General features: G+C 37.2%; 2 protein-coding genes across 3 annotated transcripts; both read left to right on the top strand.

Annotated features, from left to right (window-relative positions):
* Window positions 1–580: 580 nt before the first annotated feature.
* LOC109019925 (calcium-dependent protein kinase 1-like) lies at window positions 581–2,763 on the top strand. Its single transcript, XM_035690259.1, has 4 exons — window positions 581–1,379; window positions 1,814–1,957; window positions 2,095–2,247; window positions 2,627–2,763. The coding sequence occupies exons 1-4, from the start codon at window positions 581–583 to the stop codon at window positions 2,761–2,763; spliced, it is 1,233 nt and encodes a 410-aa protein (XP_035546152.1).
* A 5,415-nt stretch (window positions 2,764–8,178) lies between these two features.
* On the top strand, window positions 8,179–18,673 carry LOC109019924 (nuclear pore complex protein NUP1). 2 transcript variants are annotated; one of them, XM_019002305.2, is made up of 9 exons: window positions 8,179–8,576; window positions 10,772–10,839; window positions 12,252–12,367; window positions 12,684–12,882; window positions 13,029–13,331; window positions 13,418–13,498; window positions 13,590–14,324; window positions 14,578–15,125; window positions 16,502–18,673. In XM_019002305.2, exons 1-9 carry the CDS (start codon window positions 8,264–8,266, stop codon window positions 18,219–18,221), a joined length of 4,083 nt encoding a protein of 1,360 aa, XP_018857850.1. In that variant the 5' UTR covers window positions 8,179–8,263; the 3' UTR covers window positions 18,222–18,673. The 2 variants fall into 2 exon arrangements, with proteins under 2 accessions (XP_018857850.1, XP_018857851.1); XM_019002306.2 differs by lacking the exons at window positions 8,179–8,576; window positions 10,772–10,839; window positions 12,252–12,367 and having other exon boundaries at window positions 12,804–12,882; window positions 13,060–13,331.
* The last annotated feature ends 741 nt before the right edge of the window (window positions 18,674–19,414 follow it).

Genomic DNA, 19,414 nt, shown 5'->3' with positions numbered 1-19,414 from the left:
CTCTTTTCAATTTTTTCTTTTCTCTTCAGACTCCCCTCTCTCATCATTTCACTCGCTCTCTCTCTTATCATTTTCATCCATCATTTCTCTATCTCTCATCTCATAGGACCCTCACTCTCTCTTTAAATTCTTTTCATTTTTTTTTCTCCTCATTAGACCCCCTCTCTCTCATCATTTTCACCATCATTTCACTCTGTCATTTTATCATACTCCTCTCTCTCATCAAGCTCTCTATCATCTCATTGGACCCTCTCTCATTTTTGTCAAATTCTCTCTCATTTTTGTTAATAGAAAGAAGAAAGAGAAAAAAAAAAGAAGTCCACGTAAGGTGTGGCGTGTAGGAAGGTATTTCTTCATTTTTTTCTCTATTGGAGCTGTGTCATGATTCACATCACATGCTATCGAGATTTGATTTTGTTATATTTGTGAAGTTTAGAGCAAAATACGGGGTGTTTAACTTAAATATATCGCTCAAGTTGTGAAGATCAAAGCTACCATGTTTTGTGTTTGACACATCTAGTGGAATTATATCTTGGTGTTGGGAGTAAGGAGTTTCAGAAAGAAATCTGTTTAGGGCTACATGGGAAATGCTTGTGTCGGACGCGGCATTACTAAGAGTGGTTTCTTCCCTTCGGTTTCGCCTGCAATGCAGAGGACCCAGATGCCTGATGACACGGTTTCTCCTCATACTAAGGGAGAAAAAGTCAATGAGTTGACCCTTAATCAACCAAAATCAACTTTGCCGGTAAAAAATAAACCCCCGGAACAAGTGACGACGATACCAAAACCAGACACTAAAACGGAACCAATACAACCCACAAGAGTCGAGAAGAACCCTCATAAGGAGAGGGTGGCGAGCGCAGGGCTTTGTGCTGAGGTGTTAAAAACGAAAACCGGTCGTTTCTGGGAATTTTTCAGTTTGGAGAAGAAACTAGGACAAGGGAATTTCGGGACAACGTTTCTATGTGTGGAGAAGGCAACTGGGGAAGAATATGCATGTAAAACTATTGCAAAGTGGAAGTTGAAAACAGACAAAGCTGTTGAGGATGTGAGAAGGGAAATTCAGATAATGCACCATCTGAAGGGGCATCCAAATGTTATATCTATTAAAGGAGCTTATGAAGATAAAATGGCGGTTCATATTGTGATGGAACTATGTGCAGGAGGTGAGCTTTTCGATAGGATTATTAAATGTGGGCACTATACAGAAAGAAAGGCAGCTGCACTTACTAGAACTATAGTTGGGGTTGTAGAAGCTTGTCATTCACTGGGAGTGATGCATCGTGACCTTAAGCCTGAGAATTTTCTCTTTGTCAACAATCAGGAGGATTCACTTCTCAAAACCATCGACTTTGGCCTATCAATATTCTTCAAACCAGGTATATTCCAGCAGTTGTCCTTCTTTTGGAAATTATTCAAATTGCTGCATTGGTGTTTTTCTGAAGTTGATAGCTGGGTAAGATTTCTCTAGTTGATGACGGGATTCTATTGTATTAATTATTGGTGTATGTTTTCTGTGTTAATTATAAAACAGCCTCTACAATTCTCTTTCTCCTAAATAGAGTGAGTTGCTCATTTTATGTCTTAAAATTATTTTAAATCATAAGTTTCTGTACTACATGCATTAAATAAGATGCAATGATACTGCATACTTGCAGGTATAAGCATGTTTTTGACTTCTTTTTCTTTCTCAAATAATTGTTTGATTTGTGGTTGAATGTGTAAGTTACTTATTGGCTTGATGGTTCCACCACTCCTTGCTCTGTTTCGTGGAGACTGCTAATAAGAAACCAATGGTTTTATACCCTTCTAGGTGAAGAATTTTCTGATGTGGTTGGCAGCCCAAATTATATAGCACCAGAAGTTCTGCAACAACGTTATGGTCCAGAAGCTGATGTTTGGAGTGCTGGAGTGATTCTTTACATTCTATTATGTGGTGTGCCTCCCTTTCGGGCTGGTAAGAATTTTGGAATTTACTTGTTCTTGAAACTTCACGCAAAGGTGTCTGTGTATGTCCAAGTATGTTCCAGATTTTGGTTTATTGTTTCCTTTTCGCTGACATTCTTTTCCATCCTCGCCATGATCTTGTAGTAGTATCTAAGCAAGGGATATTCCAACAGGTCCTGTATGGTGATCTTAACTTCTCATCTGACCCGTGGCCTAGTATCTCCGATAGTGCAAAGGATTTAGTGAAGAGTATGCTTGTTCAAGATCCTAGAAGGCGTCTAACTGCAAAAGAAGTTTTGCGTGAGTCTTTTTTTACTGCCGTACCTATTTCATTTGAAATGCATGTGTGGTCAGTGTAACCTTGAAGTGCACAAATATTCTTGGTCTATCAAAAAGGCACTGGATTTTAGCTCAGTGTTGAACTGGGATAATGGTAAATACAGTTCTAAATTTCTAATTGCTGAATTCATATTTTTCTTGTTTCCCTTTAAGGTTTTTTCTTTTATATCCTGATTAAGTGACTAATATATACTAAAATCACATTGAAGGAATGATGAGTCATTTGCTCCCGAAGTCTGTCTTGAATCATTGACGTCATCCCTTGTTCATGTATAAACCATGTAAGATTTCATGCAGGGTTTTGTTTTTGTAGCTAATCTACTGTTCAAATTCCTGTCAGGTCATCCCTGGTTTCAAGTTGATGGAGTTGCTCTTGACAAGCCTCTTGATTGTGCAGTTTTGAGTCGGTTGGAGCAATTTTCTCCCCCGAACAAGCTGTGGAAAATGGCTCTTAGAGTAAGTATCTGTGAAAGCTGAAGACTTTTGAATATCAGATCATTGAAAAGCTCAATAGTTAATTGTTTCTGCATAAATTAACATATTCAGATGCAATTTTTATACATAAAACTGCTCGAAAATGCGGTTAGAAATTTGCATTCCTCTCTTTCTCTCTTTCCCCTACACTCTAATGCGATAATATAAACGCTCTTGCCTTGTCCTCAAATCCAGTTTTCATTTGACAAAGCACATAAAAAGTGCTAAATTGTGATAGGGACCAACTATTTTTTCTAATAGTTCCACTTTTTTTTCAAGGACTTGCAGGATTTGCAGGAATCATTTTCCACTGTGATATCACTGTAATGTTCATCTCCACTCATGATCAGGTAGCTGATGTGTTAACAAAGAGACCCCTTTCTCTCGATTTCATTAACTCTAGTCCAAGTTGATGGTGGTTCTTCCCCCCACCACCTTGTGGGGAGTTGTTACAAAATGAGAAGCAAATTTCTGATTTGAAGGTAGTGGCAGATCATACTGCTAAAGATAAACTTCAGGATAAACTTGGTGTGAATTTTCAGCAGATAACAGTGTTTGAGTACTTGGAGTTTTTTTGGAATAAAGCCTTTTTTAGGATAAATCCCCTTTAAATTACATCCCAATTTACAAAAAATTGCAGAGTATCTACCCATAAAAGAATTTGATACATATACCCTTGATTAAAATGAAAATTGAAAAAATATAAAGATAAATATTAAAAATAAAAATTAGAATTATACAGAAGTAAAAAAAAAAAAAAAAAATTAACAACATGAAAAATTTAAACTACTTTTTACAAAAATTCTAAAATATTAAAAAATGAAAATATTTGAAGAACATAAAGATGTTAAAATAAATAAAAAATAATAATATCTTTATTTTCTTAAAATATATATTTTTTAAATTATGTTTTGATAAAATTACTTCTTTAAATTTAATTGGGTATTTTGTCATTTTTTAGAATTTGCAGGAATACCCAAGTCTTTTTAATGGAAAATTGTGGTATATTGCAATGTTTTGGTAGTTTAAGGAATGATTGCTCTGTTCAGTCACATTCTGATGCATACCATGTCAATGAGTACGTTGGACGGACGCATAGATTACGATGAGCATGAGGCCATGATGCAAATAGATTTTCTTTTCTTTTCTTTTGGAAAAGTTTGAATTTTCTATATGAGTACAATTTGGTACTTATATTTTTCGTGCTCTATTTGTAAGCTATAAAGTTAAATGTCAGCATGCGGAACTTATCGCATGGTAATGATTTGATCGAATTATCCACTGGAGACCGCATTCTTGAGGGAAGGTCGTATCGGGCGAGTAAGGGCGATGATGATCAAACGGAGAATGAGCATAGCACTGGACGAACAAGACAAAGGCGAACAAAGAGTAAGCGAGCAAGGACGATAGCGAGCAAACGGTGAACGAGCATAACATTGGGTGAGCGAAGTAGAGGGTGAGTATAGCATTAAACGAGCAAGGATGAGGGCAAGCAAAGGGTAGGTGAGAAAGTTGAAGACGAGTATAGGACAGGCGAGTAAATTAATGAGCCAGCAAGATAATACTAGTCTGAACTCAGTTCCCCGCCTTACCATGAGTCTGAGCTAAAGCTCGGAGTACATTCCTTGCACTGTGATGCAAATTCGAGCAAGTGCTTGAATTGTGTTTCCTCGCACCTTGATGTGAATTTGTACCTCATGTTTTCATGCGAACCCAAGTTGCTTGAAATCCACTTCCTCATGTCTTGAAAAAGGTTCGAGAAAGTGCTTCAAAGTGACTTAAAAGTGCCCAAAAACGTACCAAGTGCTCTCACGAAATCCTCATTTCCTCCAATATGGCATCATTTGCAAGAAGGATCACGGACTCCACACTCCACCCTGACCGTTCGCAGTTGGCGTCAGAAACTTTATCAACACGTGCCTTACATTCACAAGTGACAAACAAAAGGGATCAGCCACGATGGAGGAGCTCGTACCTCCTTGGTGGAGCACCAGGATCACAATAGAGCACATCATTATTGTATCTGTCTCTCCTTCAATCTAGCATACACCTTGACCAACGGATGCCACCCAGCCGCCAAACCAATCACTAGTCAAGTGTATAGAGAACCCGTGAAGGTTGTTTCCTCTTTTTATCTAACCAGCCACGATGTTATATGTTCAGTTCAATTCACAACTTTTGTATCGCTAAGAGTAACTGGGTGATGATCCTATTTCCTTCTTGTATCTCGTTACCTCTCCGATTGCTTTGCAAGTTGTCTTGCGGTTTCCAAATGTTGTACAAGGACTATATATTTATGTGTTTTCACTTTTGTACCTTGCACTTTGTTTGGTTGGATTTTCTATATCTTGTACGTTAATTTGGTAAACGATTTTAGTGTTGTATCTCGCCTTGTTTAGATGATAAAATAAATATTTGCTTCTTGTTTCAATAAATGGGGGTATGTATGGATAATTCAGGATCTAAGTTAAGATGGAGTAATATCTCGGTGGAACTATCTTAGTCATTTAAGAGCATGTAACAATAGATTAACATCCACTAGGTTAATGTTGGCTATCAATGGGCTCAGACGAGATTGTAACGATCTCAAGTCGAGTTGTTGCCTCTCGGCTAGTGGAGACTAGATATTGCTTGTGGTGAATGACGATTATGTGAAGTCAAATTGATTATTAAGAGGAAGTCACATCAACGGTCGTTATCCACAATGTGGCAAAGGGAGCTAGGGCCTGTGCATGCTTGTTTTAGGGGAGGTCGTGGTGCACGTGTTAATAAAGAAATTATTTTAGGTGGTTATTTGGATGATTGGAGAACCTAGGGATCTTAGACTTAAGACCTTTCATTTGATGTTAGGCATTGAATGCTCGGGTTGTATATTGTGTCGAGGAGGTATATATATATATATATATATATATATATATATATATATATATATGTTGCTCGGGGAATTTATGTGGTTAAGTTAACGAGTGTTTGCTTGGGCTTCTCAAGGTTTTAAGGTTACATATATATATAAATATATATATATATATATATATATCTGTTGCTCGGGTTTCTTGATTGTTTTAAAGTTCCATGACTGCTGCTCGGTTTCCTTATTGTTTTGAATATATATACATGTTGCTCGTGGTGCTATATTACCCTAAGGTAAAATATTTGTTTTGCTCGGTTTCCTCGTCATTGTAAGTATACATTGTTGCTTGGATCTTTATGTTTTATAATTATATATTCATTGTCATTACATGCATTGTATAAATTGTCGTGATTTTTAACTTATTGAGGTTCTTGAAATCTCACCATGATAATTTTAATATGGTTTAGCTCTTTAAAACCGTAAATTTTGATGCAGACGTAGGCGACGAAGGTGCGTACAAATAGAACGACTCAACTTAGCTCGAGGAGTGAGAATGTGAGACGGGGGGCTTGTCCCCATTTGGGCTATCTTTTCATAGTTTGATTATTTTTGTATTTTTAATGAATCTGTTGGACAATAATTTGTAGTTTGTAATTACTTCCTAACGGTTATGGAGTTAAGACATTATGACTTATTTTAGAACATCTCCAATAATACATGTCTATAGTTATAATACATGTCGCTTTTATTTTAGAACATCTCCAATAATTTATCTTAACTGTTATCTATTTAGGATCATCAAAACTTACTTTATTTTGCTATAGCTAATAATTTTTACAATGCATTTGCTGCACGTTAACTTATTTATTCTTTATTTTTATCATTTAAAAATAATTTTTATTTACTTAAAAAACCATATTTATTTCCTCTAACTATCAATAAATTTGCATTATCACGTATATTTCAATATTTGCAGCGTTTTTATATATATATATATATTGAAAAATACGAATCAAAAGATGAATAATTGAGGATTAAGATGAAGGGAAAAGAAAAATGTAAAAATAATAAGGAAAAAGAGAAGGAGAGAGACAAATAATAAAAAGGGCTTAGGCAGATGAATTATTTTTTGCATAATCTGATAGCTCATTTTTTTGCATTTCATTAGTTACTTTGCAACGTGTATTTTATTTTTTAATTTTTTTAATGATTAAGGATATGACTACTTCTAAATTTGTATGTATTTTTTAAATATTTAAAAGTAAAAAAAAAATAAAATTACACTAAGGACACGCCCAACCGTACATACTGGATAGCAAAGTAGTATTATCCTTTCAATATATGCAATGTATAATAAGCATTTGATGCTCCACATCTCACTAGGTCATATCCAGCACTTTCCAATTCTCTCTAGACAAATGCTATTCATGTTAAATTTAATGATTTTCCCTTGTATCTATTGATGTCACATATTTTAAATAGTATTTATATTAAGTACATGACTTCTGAAACTATTTAAAATATATATATTGTTTTTTTTTTTTTTTTGAATTTGAGAATAGCTGAGAACGGTCAAATCATCTTAACTATCCAAACGACACATTACATGTAAAACTATTTCATCTCATATTTATCAACTTTTCTCATCTTTCTTTTAGACTCTAATCCTACTAAGAAATTCAATGGATGCATATTCAGATTCAAATTTAGAGAATTCATATTCGAATGAGAGTCATAAGGTCTCGTTTGTATTTAAAACTCATCTCATTTCATCAATTTTTTCAAATTTCTATACAAAATTTAATAAACAATTATACTTTTTTAAATTCTAAAACAATAATAATATTAAAAAATAATATTATAATAATATTTTATTCAACTAATCTAAAACAATCTCAACTCATCTCTGAATACAAACCAGACCTCAGACTTTATTAATTGTCTATGGTGAATCTCTATTTGGATTCAAACTTAGAACTTAATACATATCAAATCACTTGGGAGTATTACTAGAACCTTTGAACCACTATATTTAGTGTTAACATATTAAATCAATTTGTATGATTAAAGATCACAAAAATCAAAATCAAAATAATATTCTTCGTGACATTTGAAAATGTTCCCTCACAATCTCAAACAAAATTACAATTATAATGACAAGAGTAATATATATAAACTCATACTCAGTTAAAAAAAAAAAAAAAAAAGGCAATTCGGAAATCAAAATTGACATTATATTATTTATCTTAAAATTTTTTATTTTATATTAATAATTTAAATAAAAGTTACTTCAAATATATAATATTAGATGTTGAAATAAATATAAAAAATATTTTTTATTTTTATAAAAAAAAATCAACAGTTATTTTACTATAAAAAAAATTATATTTACCAATGATCATAGAAAAATAGTAATATTACACAATTCAACATTTTTTACATTAAAAAAAAGTAGGATATACTCATTCCAATTTTAAAAAATAACTTTTTATATTTTCCTTTAAGAATAATTTCTCATTTTACTAACAATTTAATTTCATTTTCTCGCTCCGAACATTAAAAACCCTAATTTGCACTTTTCTCGCGCGCGCTCTCCAGACTCTGGGTTCTATTCCAAGACATTCCAAACCCCTAGCTTTCTCTCTTCCTAGTATGGAGACGGCGCGTCAAGGGAACCATTACGACGTCGTTTCTGAAGAGGGTTTGGGCACCGGCGGCAAGTTCCGGAAGCGGCCCTTTCGGAGGAGCACCCATACGACGCCGTATGATCGACCGGCTACGGCCCTCAGAAACCCCATCGTCAGCGTCGACACCAACAATAGCAGAAATGGGTGGCTCTCGCGGCTTGTCGATCCGGCTCAGCGGCTCATCACCTCCAGCGCCCAACGCCTATTTTCCTCCGTTTTCCGCAAGCGCCTCCTTCAGCCGCCGTCGTCGTCGCCTCCGCCTCCACCGTCCACTTCTGGTAAGATTTCATTGTTTTTGAAAAGTTTAGCGTTATTAGTTGTAAAAAGGGAGTATTTCATTTTGGCACATTTTTCTAGGGTTTAATGCGAGTGTTTGTTGCTCTCTATTTTGGATGGGTTAGTTTGCCCCCTTATTTGAATGTTAATTTAAAATTATTATTTTTTAGTTGTGATGTAGGTTTCTTTCTCTTGGGTGATACTGGTGTAGTGTTGTGGAAGCAGCTTTTGGGACTAATCTAGGGTTTCTTCGCTCTTCGTATTTGTTAAAATTAGTTCTCTTTGTAATGATATTTCTATTCGAGATGCTATATATTTCTTGAAATCCCTTTCTGCCTGTTATTGATTTTTTTATTCCTGCCAATCGCATATGGTAAAGTTTAGTTAATTTTGTTGTCCGAAAATCCTAGGCATTTTACGCTATATTGAACTCAAAGAAAGACAACGAGTCTTTGCGTTATAGGATATGAGAGACCTCTTCTAGGCCTGATAATCCTGGTCTATGCAGTGGGTAGGGAGGGAGGGAGATTACCTCTTACGATGCAACTGTCAAGTGTTACATTGGAAATGTCAATTGTTGTCACTTTGTCTCAAAGACTCGTACAGTCTCTTTTTCCCCATATTGATGAGTTTCATAGTATCGTTTATTTTTTCACTTTGTATTTCAGGAATTTGCTCATGAGTTAGGGCATCTTCTTGTATACTTTCTGCATGCTTGACTACGGGTTTTGCATTTTGATAAAATCTTTGATTACTTATAAAAGAAATCTTGGAAAAATATTGGGGAGGTGTATCCAATTCGGGCTTGGTGTATTTTGGGTAGGTTTCATGGGATTTTTGGGTCATTAGGGGCTCTCTTGTATGGGCTAGGTGTTTTCTTGTATACGTCTAGTGTACTTGTTACTCCTATTAATAAGAATTTTATTACCAAGAATAGGCACAACCAAAGTACCCAGGAAGTATACAAAGGAAATACCTACTGCACACTAGAAAGCAGGAAACTACGACAGAAACAGATTCAGTACAATATCATCATTCCTTACAAAGATCCTAGCCCAAAAACTCAAAGTAGAAAAGAAAAAATAACGAAGATCTTCAAAAGAATGCTCTTTGTCTTCAAAACATCTCCCATTCCTTTCCAGCCATAAACACCACATTAAACACAAAGGAATCATTCTCCATCTGGCAGCAGCACATTTCCTTGCCTCGAAACCACACCAACATGCAAGGAGATCCACAATTTCCTTAGGCATCACCCAATAAAAACCTGACCGACCAATAACCTCATTCCACAAAGACTTTGCCACCTCACAATGTAAAAAAAGATGATTTATAGATTCACTATCCTTCTTGCACATGACACACCAATCAACTATACAGAAACCACGTTTTCTAAGGTTATATGTGGTCAATACTTTCCCTAGAGCAACCACCCAACTAAAGAGCGCCACCTTAGTAGGTACCTTCACCCTCGAAATGCTTTTCTAGGGGAAAACACAACCAGAATGACAATTAAGCACCTTATAAAAAGAACTGACTGAAAACCTGAAATTTCCAGCATGATCCCACAATAGCCTGTCCTCTCTTCCCTGCATCACTTTAGAGTTATAAATTCTTCCCATAAAATCTGAAACAACATTCACTTCCCAATCATTTACATCTCTAATAAAGTCAACATTCCATAGAATATTATTATCCGTACATTGAAGATAATCTGCCACAGCAACCTTTCCTAATTCCCTTCCATAAACTCACCCCATACACTTCTCTGACTTCATTAGAACACCATTCTCCCCACCCACTCCCATATTTAAAAAACAACATTCTTCTAGAAAGCATCTCTCTCTTCATGATATCTCCAAAGCCATTCTAATCTATATTCAAAATATCACTGGAATTTCGACTGTAAAGGTTCTATTTTGCCTTTGATTTATACTCAACATAAAGTCCAAGGAGATTTTCATTCTAATTTAAAGTGGGCATTGTTGACTGTGATTTTCCTGAATCTGTCGCTTATCTTTAATTTCTGTTATTTTCATCGTGCTTTTTCTGCCAGTATTGTTGTTATATTTTAGCTCTCGTATTTTGTTATAATTTCTTATTTGCTTTTCTTAGTTGCCTAACATTTTTGTTGAACACATATGGATTTGCTTGCATTATAGTAATCTCATGTAATACAAATGTAATGTTTGGCCAGAAGCAAAGCATGAAGTAAGGGATAAGCACCGGGAATCAAGGGATCAGCACCATGATGGAGTTGTCACAGTAAGTGCAAATGCTTTTATATATCACTCATTGATTGTATCCAGTTGTCATCTGGATAATGCTATAATTCAATTTTAGCTTTTTATTTTTTTTTATTTTCTACAGATAGAACTTTTGCATATTTTTAAGTTTTTAATAAGCCTCATTGCTAAAAGGTTCTAGCTAAGAAATTTGGGAAAGTCTCTTGGCATGGTACTTGAGATTTGGGACCAAATTCTGCCTTTATGGGCAATAGGTTCAACAGTATGCTCTCATTTTCTAACATATAGGTCCACCGGACATCAAATCCCAACCCTATTTACAGTAAAAAAAAATCTCATTTATTTATTTATTTGTTTTATTTGTTACTATGGTTATGTGATTAGTTACCGAGTTCACGGTTTTGGAACAGAATGTGAGGTTGATAAAGTGGTGAAAAGTATCTCCTATTTAGTTTCCTTATAGTTCTTTTACATGCTAATGCAATTTGGTTTTAAGCTATATGAGCGTCTAGTTGAAACCATTAGAGGATATTCTACAATTTATATTAGGTCGTCTCAACCTGCTTCTTAGATGGGTAGCTTGTATTAATTAAATAGACGTGATCTTTAATAGGTCAATTATTATACTTAATGGTCAACCACCTACATTATATGTTTATTTGACATTTCTGCAAAATAAATCTTTGAGTCAAAAGAAATATGCATACTTTCCTCTGCATTGTGGTGTGCTTAAAGAAGTTAAATGAGTTCCGATACTTGACTTTCTATTTCAAGCTCGACTTATAGCGAGACTCCGCTTTGATCAATGTAGAGGTTCTGAGGGGAAAGCATGAAACGAATTTTTCTTGTTAAGGATGAATTTTCTCAAGCAAATTATTGGCTGTGAACTTGGTTTTGGAATGTAATATCTTAGTGTCGCCTAGTTAATTGAAGGGACACGGCTGAGTTGCTCTGCGTCTGGACTTGAAGGCAGGATTTTTTGAAGGTGTGCTATTGCTGCAAAATGATCTCCATTTTTTTTTATTCGAAAAGAAAAGGGAGTAATAGGTAGCATTTTTCTGTCTGGTATTTTTTCCCATGGGGATGGGAAGAAAATAAGAACATAAATTTTGAATAACGGCATGTGTGAGGGTACCTCACAAAGGTTTTTGGTACAACTCCTATTGGATGGTAGAATTCAACTGCATTCCAAATTCTAATTGGGTACTCATTAGTCTTGGTGATTTTTTTGATCACATTTCTCAATGTTGACCGGTTTCTGTAGTTCTGTTATCCATTTGGTTCCGCGAGCTGTATTCTTTAAGTGGAACAATGTGTGGCCAACTAGGTTTATATAGTTTAGTTTGGGTTTGTTGATTTTGCTAGAGTATTGTTATCTACCGTGTGTATCTATTTGATGTGTCTGTCTTGTGTGCAAATTTGCACGTAAAGGATTCTTCTGGAGTGCAGCACGTAGTCATTGATCGAGGTGACAAGTCAACGAGTAGTTCTGACGGAGGTGGCTTGACTGAGCTTGAAAAAATTTTAAAGCAGAAGACCTTTACCAGGTAGTCTTTGTAATATCAATATTTTAGTGAGGTCTTACTGAAAAGCTTCCTGTTTTGGAACCTTGGACGATGAATATTTCTCATCTCATGATCTATTGTACGCTTTATGCAATTTTTCTATGCACTTTCTATCTAACTTTAGCATTGTGGCCTGCATTCAGCAGCAGCTCTGATTCTTATGTTCCAAATTAACCATTCTGTTGTATATCCCTTTACGGATGTTTATATTCCTTTTAATCATGTAGATGCGTCCTTTTTTTAATATTATTTTGTAACGACTTCTTTTGATCCTGAATGAAATTCAACTGCTCTGCAGATCTGAGATTGATCATCTTTCAGCCTTGTTGCATTCAAAAACTGTTGATATACATATTGGGGATAAAGAGAAAAATGCTGAAGTGATTCCACGAGAGCTAGTGGTGCCTCATGACCGGAAGGAGAAATTTCCAATAGCTCAAGCTTTAGGAAATTCGATTGGGGAGCACCTCATATCAGCCCCCGTCAGTAGTTCAAGAGTGAGAAAAGCAGCTCATCCTCTTTTAATGGGTTACAAATTTAAATTTCTTTTTGGGGGTTGTGCATGAGGCTTTATCTCATAAAAGTAAAGTATTTGCATATTGCACGCACTTCTTTCACATGTAGTGGCTAAAAATGTCTTCAGGTCCTTGATGAAGGTGTTGCTTCACCTGCAGAGCTTGCAAAAGCATACATGGGCAGTAGGCCTTTAAATGTCTCCCCATCAATGCTCGGTATTCGCAGTCGAGCCTTTGGGGAAGATTCTACCATTATAAGCAGCCGGCCTTTTCCACCAAAATTGCCTGTTATGTCACTTGTGCCCCGATCTTCTGGTAATGTTGGGTATACTGAAAATGGTTTTACAACGCCTAGATCTCGAGGCAGATCTGCAATATATAGCATGGCTAGAACGCCATATTCCAGAGTTCACCCAGCCTCTTCCCTCAAGGTGTACATGCTTGGGAATATAACTCCCTTTTTTATGTCAATGTAATTCTAGATTTCAGTTCTTATATTGTTTTCCTTATTTTCCAGGGTGTTGGGCCCATTGTTTCATATGATGGGCCATCTACAGCTGCATGGGAGCAGGATAAACTTCATGGCTCTGGGCAAGGGGTACAAATCCCAAAGATTATCAGATGCTATGCTCTATGTTTGGTGTTCACCAACATGATCTTATCACTGAATATGTTTCTTTCCTTTTCAGGCTTTAAAACGCAGAAGTTCAGTCTTAGACAATGATGTAGGATCTGTTGGTCCTATACGTAGAATTCGTCATAAACCTAGTCTTCTATCTTCAAGAGGTTTGAGTTTGCCAGTTCCTAATAGTCCACTTTCTATTCCTGGAAATGGAGTTGGTCTTGGTGCTGCTCAACACCCTTCCTCTTTGACGCAAACACAACTTTTGTTGGGAAAATCTAAGGAGAACTCAGCAAAGGCATCAATAGTAAATGGAGATAACAGTGTGCCAAGTACAAGTTTCCCCCCTGTTCCATCCAAGTCCAGTGAGATGGCTTCAAAAATATTGCAGCAACTTGAAAAGTTGGCTTCACCAAAAGAGAAATCATCTGAATTCAAGGTAGTTTCTCTGAGGGACAGCACACCCACTAAATTGTCACCATCTATGTTACGTGGAAGGGCTCTTAGAAGCCTGGAGACTGTAGAATCACCAAGATTTCTTGAGAATGTACAAGATGATATACTTGACACCTCACTGCCTGATGCTCTAGGCAGCACTTCTCAAAAGCAAAACAAAGCTGAAAATGGCCCATTGAAGCTTGTTGCTCCTTTAGAAAAATCGGTTCCAGTAGTAAAGGGCATAGATTATAGATCTTCCAACAAGGACACCTTACCCGGTGTCAAAACTGCAGATTCTGTTGTGATGGACTCTGTCACCCATCCTCCACAAAAGAAACGGGCATTCCAGATGAGTGCACATGAGGTATGTTGTTTTTTGGCAAGCCTCTACTGGCCTATGTATGATCAGTTATTGTTTGATAAATTCCATGGTTGAATTTTTGTTCTGCAACCTGTCAGATATGACACAAAGGCTTCTTACTTTTATCAAAATTTTGGTTTTTTTTGGGCAACAGATACAAAATTACATTATTCCTTTAATGAACCCTCCTGAGGTTTCTGATGCATCACTTTCATGAACCATCAAATAAATTCAATGCTATGGATCTGCTTTGTAGGATTATTTGGAGCTGGATGATGACTATCCTGATGGTGCAGCACCTACTCCTTTGGTTGAGGAGAGAGAAAAGGGTGATGCTTCTGTGGCAGAGAGGAAGACCCATTATACTGAAGCAGTAACAATGGAGAAGCCTCCATCTCTATTGGGATTTAAGTCCCCTGCAAGTTCTTCGTCAAACCAAAACCATGATTTGGCGTCTTCTGTTGGACCTGTGGTTGCTGAAAAGGGCACTGGCTTTGCCTTTCCCAGCGCCACCTTTACCAGCATGGCTGCCCAACCTGCTGTGCCGGTGACAAAGTCAACCTTCACATCTGATAAATCTGCACCACCTGAGCAATTAAAGGTTGCACCTCCCATGTTTGGCTTGGGAGGTAAAGCTGCTTTGCCCAAGGAACCAAATGCTACTCCCCCAGCTGCTAGCTTTGCATCTGTTTCTAGCGCTGACAAGGTTCCACAGTTCGTATTTGCTTCCTCATTTTCAGCTAGTGAATCTGCAGGCCTCAAATTTAGCGTTTGTCCGGATGCAAAACTAGAAAGCTCAAGCAGGTCTGCAGAATCATTAGAACTAACCATTTGATGTTTTACTGATTTATCTCCTTTTTCTTTATGTTTTCTTGTGATGGGGGGGTGGAGGGGGTGCTCAATCTGATTATGAATGCATGCCACTTTATATTCTTCTTGTTGTTTTAGATAGAAAATGAATTTCTATAGAGGAATGGACTGGTAAAAGTAGAGAAAGGGTGCTCTGAGTTTCTTAAAGATGACAACGACTCAATAATGACATAGTTCTTGCATCCATCTGAGGGGAATGGTTTGAAATCTCTCTTAATTTGTGCATCAACGACTTCTGATGTCCAGTTTTGACCCATTTTAGCAGATCACATCAGTAGTATGCCTTTTATAAGTGCCGTTGAGACCAAGACAAGTTTGTTCTCGAGGCTAGGACCAGTCGAGAATTTTACCATAACCATGAAAATCTGTGAAAGCATGGTGATGATTCCCATTTTGTTTAAGAAAATTCTCTTGAATATCATCTGGCTGTGATACTGGAAATAGAATACTGTCAAGTCCATGTTCAGTTCTTCTGTTTGGTATTATAAGGCTATTTTAGAACTTTGGTTTGATTTGTGCAAATACATGCAGCTGTTATAGAGTAGGGGGTGCAGGGCTTCATTAGAATTCAGCAGCACCATGGTTTGATTTAAGGCTATTTTAGAACTTTTTCTATGTTGGCTTAGGGATGTGAGACTGTTGATTTATGTTCTAAAAACTATTCTTATAGACAAGGTGGTCAATTTTCTTTTTGATAAGTACGTTTACGTATAAAAATTCTTTTTGATAAGTAGATAAGCTGGTTGATTTCCATGTGAAGTTTTAAGTTTAAAGTTAACTTAGTTTTTTTTATATATGTAATAAAGCCTCACTAAAATTACAAAAGGGGCATCTTGGTATATGGGGTTTATACAAGACAGTCACCTATCTAGAAGTAGAAAATGATACAAGAAATTAATGAAGACATGCAGAATGTCTAGATTATGGAGATTGCTTAGTTTTATAAGAGCAGTTCAGATATATCATCCTTTGGAACTTGAGGGATATGAAATGCATATTATCTACTTCAGCAGTGCCTTGTCATGTTTTTGTGATTAAGTTATAATGTCCTTAGGAGCTTATGGGATACAAAATGCATTATTGACGTCCAGTTTCTCTGTCATGTGAATATTCTCAAAGGTGCTAGTACATTTCTTGTATTTGTGAGACCATCTATGCACTTTTCTCGTTATCAATATCACTTCCCGAGTTAAAGCCTGATGTCTAAAACACGATGTTTGACTTCTTAGATTTAGATATAATAGTCTTACATTGAATAATTGATCTTCATGAATTGGAGAACTTGAATTTGTTTGCATCTCCATGTGCAGCTTTCCAACTGTTGATGCCACTGATTCTGTACCCAAAGTACCTGACATGGATAAAGCTGATAATAAGAACTACTCAAATGCTGGAGTCACTTCTAGCATAGCAGAAACTGCACTTTCATCTGCTGCATCATCACCTACACCTACTGCAAGTATTGGTGCCAGCACCTCTGTCAATACTTCTATCTTAAATAATGGGTCTGTTGCCTCAAGCCCTTCCTCATTCTCTTCACCCATTGCACCTTTTGTTTCTAATAATATTTTCAGTCAACCTTCATCCAATAGCTCTGCCCTGACTGTTACTTCCACCGGTAGCAGCAGCAGCAGCACCACCACCACAACCACTGCATTCACTGCCATTAACAGCAGAAGCATACTGTCTACCTCTTCTGTAGCAGCACCTTCATTTTCGACAGCACCTATATTTAAATCTGGATCTATAGTACCATCAACTTCAGCGTCACTAGTAACAGCTGCTTTTGGAATAGAATCAGAAGCAGCCAAGACCAGGCCAGAGAGAAGCGTTGGCAATCTCAAGAGCTCTCCTTTTATTGGCACTTCTGCTGCAAATGCCAGTGCAGGAAGTAGCATTTTTGCATTCAATGCTACAGACACTTCAACTGCTAATAATAAGCCGAGTTCTACTGTTTTTGGCACCGGCAGTGGATCTGTGCTCAGTGCACAGGCATCCCCCGCTGGTACAGGGGCTGCATCTTTTCAATTCAGTTCATCTGTGCCATCCGCCTCGTTTGGATTGGCTGGGAATACAGCTTTCTCTTCTGGCAGTTCTCTGTTTGCTGCTTCTACTCCTGCTTCTGAACTTTCCAATTCAGGTACTTTTGGAGTTAGCTCTTCTGCTTCCTCTTCCGAGGCCAACTCCAGTAGTGCCATAGGTGGTACCACTTCAAGCTTGTTTAGTTCCAGTTGGCAGCCTACGAAGTCTTCTATATTTAGTTCAGCATTTAACTCTAAATCGGCCTCAGCTGGTTCGTCCTTCGCGGAGTCTACAGCTCCTGTTGATGGAACTACATCGCCCATAACTGGATTTTCCTTCCCAGCTTCTACTGCTTCTGTTCCCACTACTGCATCGCCCCCAACTGGATTTTCTTTCATGGCATCTACAGCTTCTGTTGCTGCTTCATCACCCTCTACCGTGTTTCCTTTCACAGCATCTACAGCTGCTGCCGCATCTACCTCTTCCTCGACTGGGTTTGCATTTGCATCATCGACTGCATTTGCGGCATCTACACCTGCTGCTGTTACTAGTAGTGCATCTGTTGTATTTGGATCGAATCCTGGCTCGTCATCTGGTCCCACTTTCTCGTTCACTTCAGCTATGGCTACTCCCTCATCACAGCCTGTCTTTGGTAACCCCAGTCCAGGCTTTCTATTTAATTCAGTTTCCTCAGGAACTAATGATCAAATGAATATGGAGGACAGCATGGCAGAGGATACTGTTCAAGCATCTACGCCTACAGCTCCAATATTTGGTCATCCTCCTGTCTCACCTCCTCAATCTGGCTTTGTATTTGGTTCAGCAACTCCATCAGCAGCAAATCCCTTCCAATTTGGAGGCCAACAGAGTTCGGCCACCCCATCGAACCCGTCTCCATTTCAGGCTACGAACAGTTTAGGAGGGAGCTTTTCAGTGGGTGCTGGTGGTGGGGACAAGTCTGGCCGGAAAATTGTCAGAGTTAGTCGTAACAAGGCTCGGAAGAAGTAAATATATCGACCATTATAGACGATCGGTTTCCTTGTCAGGAGCTACTGTTGCAGCCGATGCTCAAATAATTATATTGGTAAGAGGTCAACAGCAATAGACTACTGTTTCTGTTGGTAAGCTGGATTTGATTGGGGCTGAAAAAGGTAAATGAGCCTCATTAGGTGCAAAATTTGATGATTCTCTCTGCTCTTTTACAAATTTTTTTGCGTTATCATGGTTGCGGTGCAGTCACAAAGGTTTCACAATTTTGTATCAGTGTAGCAAATCAGAGAATTGTGTTGTACCAATAGTTGTCTTCGACTTTCATAGAATTTGTGTTGTGTACTCTTTATTTGTAACATAAATAGAGAAGCTGAAGGGCATGAATCTGTTCAAGAGAACAGATTGCTCCCAATATGATTTTTCTCTTGGCCCGGAATATGTGATGAAGCTATCGTTATTTGGCCTTGTTTTATTTTGTTTTAACATGCTACCATTAATTGAAATCTGAAGCCAATGAACCCATTTATGAATCGGTTGGGAGAAAAACTAAGCAACAGAAGGCACTGGCTCTAGAACATTTATTCATAAGCAACCAGAATAAGGAAAGAATATTATGAGAATATACGGCTGGGGACAAGGTATTCTTCTCGTGTGCATGAAATTGAAATTGTTCCCTAAACTCTTTCAGATGTCAAGTAATATTTTTCATTTTCCATGGAATTCCTCGAGGATTAATCAGAAAATTTATGAATTCATGCATTTACAACCAAACATCATACCATAGTCCACATCCTGTTTTGGTGGTTAATTTGGGGGAGAGTTTTTTCTTTTTAAAGGAAGTAGCATCTCTTATTGAAAAGCCTACATGAAATGAAGGAATGAGTACAAGAAGGATAATCTTCCATATCAACCACATCCTCCACCAACTCAAAAGTGCTCTTAGCTAACATGTGAGCAGCCCCATTAGCAGTTCTTCTAATATGATTAACAGATCAACTGTCAAAACAAGAGAGGTGTTGTTTAACATCAGAGATGATCATCCCTGCACTATTCCACATCTCAAATTTTTGAGTGATACTCTTAACAACTTAAGAGGGAATCCCCTTCCAAACTAATCTTCCTCATACCAAGTTCAAAAGCAACAATCGCTGCATGTAAAGCTCCCATTGATTCTGCCAATAGAGGATCACTGAAGCCTTCTCTCTGCATCC

This window comes from Juglans regia, chromosome 5 (genome assembly GCF_001411555.2).
Source record: "Juglans regia cultivar Chandler chromosome 5, Walnut 2.0, whole genome shotgun sequence".
NCBI lineage: Eukaryota > Viridiplantae > Streptophyta > Magnoliopsida > Fagales > Juglandaceae > Juglans > Juglans regia.
The sequence above is the reverse complement of the archived record's forward strand: the minus strand, read 5'-3'. Positions and strand labels throughout refer to the sequence as shown.